Genomic DNA, 9,343 nt, shown 5'->3' with positions numbered 1-9,343 from the left:
ATATTATTAGACCAGAATCAAACTAATTTTAAGTACTTTTGATCGAGCACCATTTTACAAATTTATTTATATTCAGTAACTTACACTAAGATAATGCAATTTGTGCTCCCAATCTTTATATAACGTGAATACTTCACTTTCGTCATTTTTAAAAATTTTCTACGATTATCACAAGCTTTTGAGTAAAAAAGGCAACCTCTATACATTTCCGAAAAAGTCAAGTTGTCTAGGCCACTTGCATATTAGGTTACAATCCAAATTCGTTTGATTTCAACAAATTTAATAAGCTCTACGACTACACTTTGTATAAAAAGTCTGTTATACCAGCTCTATAAGATATGTCTTTCATATTTATTGCTACCTTATTTTTATTTTTTGTTTTTGGAAATAGAAGCGTTTAATTTGACGGTATCGCTGAATTTTTTTAATTTTCGTTTTTTTTACTCTATTGTTAATGCGGTTATTGTTATTGTTGCGTCATGCTACATACGAGTTCTCAGTTGGACAATTTCCAAATAATTATTTGTCAAACACTATTAATATGAAAAAAATGAATATTTAATGGTATTTCTTTTTATTAAAGTCATTTTAAAAAGATTATATATGAAAACAAAATAAGCTCTATTACTGCATATGCATCACAGCATTGAATTATAATAGTAATGTGATGTTAAATTTAACTTAGAGTGTTATCATCTGACCCTGACTAGTATAACAACAAACCCAGCATCAAAGAAAAATATGCTGGTGTATCACTACTTTTACCATAATTAAATTCAAATTATGATAAAATTGTTTAACATTAAAAATTTAATCACATAATCTTGCAAATGCTGTATATTAAACTAAACAAACTCTTTTATTCCATCTTACACTACGTGAACTTATCAAAGTTTATTATATGAAAAATAATTGCTTTTAATTTATACAAATTACTTCAACAATTATACGTTAAGAAATTTTTAAGTTTCTACTGGTCGATTACTTTGTGTACTGATGTTTTTATCTTTTCTCCAAAATTAATATATACAAAATGTAATATTTTGTAAATACTTTTTTACTAGCATTTGAATAGTATCATTTTGTCAAATAACTTAACATAAGTTATACAAATTCTATATATGATAATACAGATCTGACAAGATTTTAAGGTTGATAATTTAACTTTTGTCTATAAAATAAACAATATTTAAATAAGCAATTTAAAGTGAATTACTTTAAGCATAATGTTTATCATATACTCATATCAACAGAAAAAAAATTTCTGAATCTAGACGTAATCATAACATTTTTTATAAAATTTAATTAATAATAAAAATTTTTTGAATATATTATTGTGCGCTTAAATAGTAAGAATATAATTATTTTTAAATTTTATTTGTTACATAAGATCTTTAAAGAAAGATCATCTACGTATGTTGAAGTAATATGTATCTATTTTTCAAATATAATTTTCAAACATAAATAGACTATTATTCTATAAATTTGTATTAATTTAAAGAATTGATTAATTTAGCACTAAATAATTAAGCCCGCTACCTAGTCCACTACCGTCAATATTATTTAAATTTATTTTCGACACTCCATGCGGAAAGCACGTACTTTTCGCACGCTTGACTAAAAACGTGCTTTCCACATGTTCGGGAAAGAGTTTCTCTTGTCGTGTGCCTTTCCATCCTCGCTTCGCTCGGGCGTAAACACCGTAAACACCACACGAGACACGAGAATCTACTATTCCGCGCGTGTATCTTAATGTACTATTTCATTGAACTTTGACAAGATAGAAATTCAAATTACCACGGTCGAAGGATAAACAAAGATATAAAAATTATATGGTTATGGAAAAAAGTAGTCTTTTACAATATGTATGACTTCCGCAATATTTGAATTAAAAAAATGAACTATAAAGGGAACGTCAATTTTTGATAGACTATTTAGTTCTAAACAGTAGTTGAACTACTATTATTTACCGTATTCAATAGTAGTGGATAATTATTTGCGTTCTTTAGCAGAGTTTACAAAATCACAACTTGATTCAAAATTCCCACGATGTATACGATGCAGTCCACGGAGTAACAACTGACCATGTTGGAAATTGCGAAAGAAAACTTTTGAATCTGAGCGATCGTTGATTTTCACCATGCAAGAAATGACCAGCTAAAGCAATTGATAAACTCGGACCTTTGTGATTCTTTGGAATCTAATAAAAAGAAAGAATATAATTATTTATTTCTTGGTAATAATTTTCCATTTTTATATAAGTACGGCAATTTATAATTATACTCTTGTAATTTATTTATACTTTAATAGATTATTTTTGAAAACTTAGCGTTTGGTTGAAATATTAAAAAATTGTTACAGTCATAATGACAATGAGTAGAAATTCGAAATGTTTAAAATGAAAACTTTGATATATTATTGTTTACTTACTTCCAAATCTACAGACAAGTTCATAGGTTCACAATCTTTGACACATGAGTAATATACAAAGTAGGTTTCTCTTTCATTCCATGTAGGTCCTTGTAGTGGTTTTTCATCGAGTATGTTCCATTTTCTTAAATGTAAATTTTTATGAGGAGATAACATAACGCCAATATGGTCTGGTCCTTAAAAAAGAATACAAGGTCTTTCGATATACGTAATGAACAATGATCCTTGTCTTTTCTATGAAAAGGTATTTTTACCTGTTATATTAAATGAGAAAGTTAATGAATTTTCTTTTACGGATTTTGTTATTAAATCTAAAGTGGTTGGTGTAGGAATTAGTGGAGGTGGTCCTGGAATCCAACTGGTTTTCCTGTAAATTTCAGATTCATAAAATTACCACAATTTGTTACGAATAATAGTGAAATTAATAATAAATCAAATATAATAGGCGGAATGTATAACAGACAAAAATACTGTATTTTTAATGCTGAAAGTATTCAATTACCACAAAAATGTTGTTACTGGCACTAAATATGGAAAGCCGCAGAATAATTCGTTATTGCAGTCCTCAACTGTTGATATTGCAGCACCGACTTCGGGAACCATTGCTTCGATACTATGAGGACTATTCATATCTAAATTAACTATCCAGTACCCAGTACCTGAATATCGTACTGTACCATCAAAATTATAATATTGCCTGTGTGTATGCTAAGTAAAATAATAAATAGAATCAAATAGAATTACTTTTAAAAAGTACTTTGTTGCAGTATATCAACACGTTCTCCAAAAATAACTTACCACAATCATAAATCTTTCTGGAGCTGGAGACATTGGATCTCCACTATAGGGAAATCCAAGAGGAGTTAATATCAATATACCTGTGGCAATTAAAAATACTCCAACTAATACGCTAATCACTCTGCTTGCATTTTTGACTAGGATGACAATGGGCATCTGAACATATATCAAATATTGATTTTCGGCGTTAATTCAAAATAAATATCGAATGCCATTATTTATATAATACTTTATGGTGAGTATGCATGTGTTTTTATTTCGTCACTACACTAACAGTACGTATGTGTTATGCTCTGACTTCAATTCGTTCAGTCACTTTTTAAAATAATTTATTAACGAATTTTGCATCTTTCGAAATAACCATACGTGAATGGAATATCTCAAATTTAGCAGAAAGTGCAATAGCAAATATAATACAGCTACAATTTAAATAAGACGATCTACGGATTTTATGAGTAAGAATATTTGAAAAATATGTTAAATACTATTTTACTAAGATTATAAATTGATAACTTTTATGGAATAGGCGATTTGTAATAAGGCAGATATAACATTAAATAAGAAACAATCGAATAATTGTATAATTATCTAAATGTGTAATAATTGTATCACTTAATATCATTTAATTCAAATAAGTATCATTATCAATTTTTTAAACATTCAACTGTGATCGTGTCTCAACGTTAAGTGTCTTCGATACAAATGCACTTGAACTTATCTTTGATCAGAACACGTACACTTATATACTTTTAAAACCTTATTCGCAGTGAATGAAATGTAATAAAATAAAATTACCGTGAAACTTAATAGTAGACAAAACAGAACGGATAACATATTAGCCATAACAACTTCAGAATTAATGCTTCCACCAGCTCGGCCCATTAACGGGATAAATAAGTAGAGAGCACCGATTGATAAATAAAACGATTGTATATAAGGTAAACTTAAGGTGCCCATATGAAAACAGAGCCATTTCCAATCTGCAGAAATATAAACACTTTATTGGTGTACTGAATAATTTATAATAAAGTATTAAATTTGATTACAATACCTCTCCATTTATTGAAAAAAGTTTGACGCAAAATATTTCCGAGCGATAGAAATAAAACCCAATGTAATGGTATAAAACCCGACCGTATATCCAGTAAAATGCAAAAAAGTAAAACTGTCATCCAAAATACGTTGTATGCATCGAAGTATAACTGATACAGAGTCCAAGATGAATAAACATCCTACAAAATATTTAAAAATTTGCAGTTCATTTCCACGATTAGTTTTCTTTAATAAATTACATAACGAATATTAGAATTGCTAAGAATTCCTCAACTTCTATTTATTTTCCAACGAAAATTCGATTGACTTAATGGGCCGCTATGGTAAATTTAATTTTATCTTATTATATTACTAAAATCATAAATACATTCAGTTTGTGAAAAATCAATGTAGATAATAATCTTAAAGATTAATTAAGAATAGAAATATGTATGGCGTAAATTGATGATTAGATTTCTAACTGTGAAATTGAAAAGAAGATTGTTAACCGTAAGTTTACTAAAACTTTTAATAATATTTAATAACGCGATTGTAAAAAACAAAAGATAAAAGAAATTATATAACATTTACTCAACTAATAGATAAAAAGATATAAAAATATAATAAATCCATTTGGTTACTATCAGTAGACCATTAATTTGGTATATTTCATCTCGAAATAAGAAAGTGATGATTCCAATTCCAAATGATTTAATTTCATTTGGTTTTCAACTATCATTTTCGTTATAAAGAATTCTCTAATCTAACTCGCAAAGTTGTAAAGTATTATTATAACTCTCAAAATTAAAATAAGTATGGAAGTTTTCGATTTTCTCGTCTTTAAATTTTTAGTGTTATGTTTTATTTACATATGAACAACACAAACCTTTTTCTGTCGAGCAGCCATGAAAAGAAAGAAAGTCATAGAAACAGCAACAGTTGGACAAACATAAAGAAAAAAAAGCCATGCTGGTCGAGCATACCAACTCATTACTTTACCAAGTTTTGTTAGTAAGAGAGCAATTATGGTAACTGAAATCATTGAAATAATCCAAGAACATATTACAATTGCAATACATATTATTAGTTGCTTTATGTATGCAGATCTTTTAATGTCTGAAAATTTTTTAAATAATTAATGTTAGCCTGTTTTAATTGACATTAATAAAATATACAATTGGAATGCAACTTACCTTTTCGAACACTGTTCATGTTTACATTAACAGAATATAACCCAATTATCATCCCAACAATATTTACAATTCTTGCCATATATTCAGGCCATCTTATAACAAAAGCTCCCAAAAAGTCAAAAAAAACAAGTGAACCCTCTGGAGTTTGTAGGCTAGCATCTGACAAATAATGTCCAGTCACTATACTCAGAGATAGGGCTAAAATATTGTCACCTGTTCTCTGTAATGAGCCCAAAGGTATTTGGTCAATAGTATCAAATTTGGTATGATAAACATAACCATTTGTTGACCAAGCAAAATCTAAACCTATATTGAGAAAGAATTAAAATTTACAAAATAGATAGATTTTATGAAATCATTTCTAATTTATATAAATTTAATACAATATTCCAGTAATTACCAGATACATTGCCAAAATCTCTGAAGATGCGAAAATCAGTTTCTCCTGGTACTATACCACTCTGGAAAATTTCTTGAGCTAATGATGATGCATATGGATATGGTACAGAGCTTGAGTATGCCTATAAATACCAAATATTCAATAAAAAATGTCGTAAGTTTGTTCTAGAATGATACTTTAATTAAGAGCATACTTCTAAAATCCAAGGATTACCAGGCCCAGCTTGAAATAATAATTCTCTTCCACCAGCTCCACATGCTTCTAAATTTATGAAAGCTCTTACTTCTTTAGCCCAAGGATGCTGAGTTATGAACCCATGAGAAGCCTATGATGAATAATTATTGTATTTTTGTATAAATAAAATGGTTGCTATTTTTACTTAAGAAATCAATATTATTTTCAAGTAATATCTTTAAGAGTAACATATACTTTACTTGTAAGACGTTTTCTTCAGCTCCATTGAATAAAAATATTATATTATATCTTAAATATTTTGAGCTTTGTGAAATTACTCTAAAAATTTCTAACATAACTGCACAACCAGCTGCATCATCAGAACCTCCTAAAATATAATCATATACGAAATAAGTCTAACAACTTTACAAAATTAAACTTGCAAAACATTCCTTACCTGGGCTTTCAACAAAACTGTCAAAATGACAATTTAGTAAAAGGCTATATTTTGATAACTGGTGAGGCCCAATTTTTACAATTACATTTTGAACATTTTTATAAATATGAGTCATACCGTCGAGAAACGTTAAAGAAAAACTACCACTATGTCTTGTAGTATCAACAAGAATCTTGTGATGACGATTTGCATTTTTTCTAATACTATTTATAGTATTAGTCAAAAATTGAACAGCTAAAATTTCATTTTCATAACTTCCAGCTACTCTAGGACCAAGAGATGTTAGATTATAAACATGATTCCTAGCTCTTTCAGCTACAAATCTTTCAGGATGAAATTTTTCTGAATTAATTAATTGAGGTTCAGGTAATATCTTTTCCAAAACAATGACTGTCAAAGATACTGATAAAATAAATGTAAGAGCAAAGAGTAAATGTTGTGTTCCACTTTGTTGGTCAATTCTTGGCTTTAATATAACTCTAGATTTGAAAAAAAGTTCTTCTGGTTGTTTTTGAGCCAAATGATGTCTATACCTTATTCCGTCACTCTATATTCATAAAGGAGCATTATCAAATTAATTATTAAGCTGTTCAACAATTTTTAAATAAATGTGAACAATTTTACCATGGTTTTCGTCTAAGGTAATCTTGTTGCTTCAACATGTACATACAAGTTTTATCATAAATCACAAACTCTTTTTACACTTCTTTGTCAAAGAAAAGCTTTATTCCAAATTTGCTTATCACTGTAACAAAATACTGTATTTGCCTTTGTATAGAATAAGATTGAAATTAATGTATTTAAAATAGATTCAAGTCATATATTTATCTGCCCATGACAATCAACTACATTACCTATTATTTACAATTAATTTGAAATATTTTTTTTAGTATATGCATTGTGGAACTGGATCGTTCAATTTTATGAAAAACAAATTGACTTATTTTTCTCTTTTTCCAATTTTGATATTAATTTTTTTATTTACAAGTAACTGATTTAGTTCTTGTTATGAAATCATATTTATTACTTTCATTTTCAAGTTACATACCTTATATTATCAAATTAATGTGTATATGTACAAAATTGCAGATAACAGAACAAACGTGAATTTCCTTGAAAGTTCAAATTTTTAACTTTTTACAGAGCTATGCTATTGCACAGAAGTTTTCTGGATATACCTTTTTTCAATATATAGGCAACTGCCATTGAGAGTATTTGTTTTTTTCAAACAAAAAGAAAAATTTTACAATTTTTTTACTATGACCAAGTGTCAGATAAGGTCATAAGGTTAACTTTGCAGCAGCAGAAGCAGAATAGTAGTATATATATATATGTACATATATATATAGAGCGGAATTGACACATATATATGTATATAACATATAAGTTCGCTAGTGTCGGCTTTACTGTGTATTTGTACTCTTGTGCACGTTTATTGACTGAAAAAGTATTGTGTAGCCGGCTTGCGTTTTTAAGTTATTTTTTAGGTTTTACGTTTCTTTTTTTCTCAATAAATAAATTAGAAATAATCTTTCAAAATGTCTCTCGTCAAAATTACTTCTACTGATGAGTACAAAAATTTTATCAAGTAAGTTAGCACTAAATTTATCATTATAACCTACGTAAAGTTTTACGTAGTAAAATTTCTGTGTATTTCTGTTCATTTCTTTGATGTATCATTGTTGTGTATTTATTTAGTAAACTTGGATAACAGTTTCTAATCTATTTTTTTTGCCATAAGACTAATTCTTGTATGAATAAATTGACAACAATTTAATGATTTTGTTCATACCTACTTAGGTCAGATGATTTATCAATCATTCATTTCTATGCACCATGGGCAGAACAATGTGTTCAAATGAATGAAGTACTTGAACAATTAATAAAATTAGATTCATACAAAAATGTCAAATTTGCAAATATTGTTGCTGAAGATCTACCTGAAATCTCATTGGAGTGTAAAATAGAAGCTGTACCAACAACTTTATTATTTAAAAGTAAAAAAATTGTTGGAAGAGTAGATGGTGCTAATCCTAGTGAAGTTAGAGAAAAAATTGATTCACAAATATCCAGTTCTAACAAACCAGAACCAGAAAATCTTGAAAAAAAACTTGAGAAGTTAATAAACAAAGCACAATGCATGTTGTTTATGAAAGGAAATAGAGAAAATCCAAGGTGTGGATTTTCAAGAACAATGGTAGCTCTATTAAATGAACACAAAGCAGACTATGAAACTTTTGACATTTTAGAGGATAATGAAGTCAGGGAAGGTTTGAAAAAATATAGCAATTGGCCAACATATCCACAACTTTACATAAAAGGTGAGCTTATTGGAGGTTTAGATATTATTAAGGAAATGAGTGAATCAGGAGAATTAGATAGCATGTTACCAAAAGACTCAGGAAACGTTGAAGATAAGCTCAAAAAGCTGATAAATCAAGCCCCTTGCATGTTATTTATGAAAGGAAGTAGAGATGTACCACGTTGTGGATTTTCAAAAACAATAACAGCTATACTCAATGAACATAAAGCAGATTATCAAACATTTGATATATTAGAAGACAATGCTGTACGTGAAGGTCTCAAAAAATATAGTAATTGGCCTACGTATCCACAATTGTACATTAACGGTGATTTAATTGGTGGTTTAGATATCGTTCGAGAAATGAATGAGTCTGGTGAATTGGAGAATATATTGCCAAAAAAGGAAACATAAATTGTACTTTCTTTTTAAATTAATTTCAATTATATATTTTCAGCAAATGTAAACAGTTTGAATAAAAATACAGACTTATATTTTCATTTCATTGAATATTTTATTCATTTAAGTTTTTACAAGATATATAGATAATTTAATTT

The 9,343-nt window shown here is 28.1% G+C and overlaps 2 protein-coding genes across 5 annotated transcripts; one reads left to right on the top strand and one right to left on the bottom strand.

Moving 5' to 3' along the window:
- Positions 1-1,165: 1,165 nt before the first annotated feature.
- Positions 1,166-7,880, bottom strand: LOC131667711 (endoplasmic reticulum metallopeptidase 1-like). 4 transcript variants are annotated; one of them, XM_058941338.1, is made up of 15 exons: positions 7,533-7,880; positions 7,109-7,242; positions 6,485-7,031; positions 6,288-6,415; positions 6,047-6,178; positions 5,854-5,974; positions 5,454-5,759; positions 5,147-5,376; positions 4,280-4,460; positions 4,024-4,208; positions 3,229-3,384; positions 2,933-3,138; positions 2,685-2,797; positions 2,431-2,606; positions 1,166-2,200 (listed from the first exon to the last, which is right to left on the bottom strand). In XM_058941338.1, exons 2-15 carry the CDS (start codon positions 7,109-7,111, stop codon positions 2,036-2,038), a joined length of 2,649 nt encoding a protein of 882 aa, XP_058797321.1. In that variant the 5' UTR covers positions 7,112-7,242; positions 7,533-7,880; the 3' UTR covers positions 1,166-2,035. The 4 variants fall into 4 exon arrangements, with proteins under 4 accessions (XP_058797321.1, XP_058797320.1, XP_058797323.1 ...); XM_058941337.1 differs by having other exon boundaries at positions 7,109-7,229; XM_058941340.1 differs by having other exon boundaries at positions 7,663-7,880.
- Positions 7,881-7,888: 8 nt separating this feature from the next.
- Positions 7,889-9,209, top strand: LOC131667712 (glutaredoxin-3). Its single transcript, XM_058941341.1, has 2 exons — positions 7,889-8,072; positions 8,285-9,209. Exons 1-2 carry the CDS (start codon positions 8,023-8,025, stop codon positions 9,198-9,200), a joined length of 966 nt encoding a protein of 321 aa, XP_058797324.1. The 5' UTR covers positions 7,889-8,022; the 3' UTR covers positions 9,201-9,209.
- The last annotated feature ends 134 nt before the right edge of the window (positions 9,210-9,343 follow it).

Source organism: Phymastichus coffea, unplaced genomic scaffold (assembly GCF_024137745.1).
Source record: "Phymastichus coffea isolate CEN01 unplaced genomic scaffold, Cenicafe_Pcof_1.1 PCOF00070, whole genome shotgun sequence".
Lineage (NCBI taxonomy): Eukaryota > Metazoa > Arthropoda > Insecta > Hymenoptera > Eulophidae > Phymastichus > Phymastichus coffea.
Note: the sequence above shows the minus strand (reverse complement) of the source record. Positions and strands in the feature narration are given on the sequence as shown.

Coding starts and splice junctions, on each gene's coding strand:
- LOC131667711 (XM_058941338.1), bottom strand. Junction 3,385..4,023: donor GTCTACTATTAAGTTTCACG/GTAATTTTATTT, acceptor ATATATGTTCAG/ATGCCCATTGTCATCCTAGT. Junction 2,798..2,932: donor CCAGTAACAACATTTTTGTG/GTAATTGAATAC, acceptor TGAAATTTACAG/GAAAACCAGTTGGATTCCAG.
- LOC131667712 (XM_058941341.1), top strand. CDS start 8,023: ATGTCTCTCGTCAAAATTACTTCTACTGATGAGTACAAAAATTTTATC. Junction 8,073..8,284: donor GAGTACAAAAATTTTATCAA/GTAAGTTAGCAC, acceptor ATACCTACTTAG/GTCAGATGATTTATCAATCA.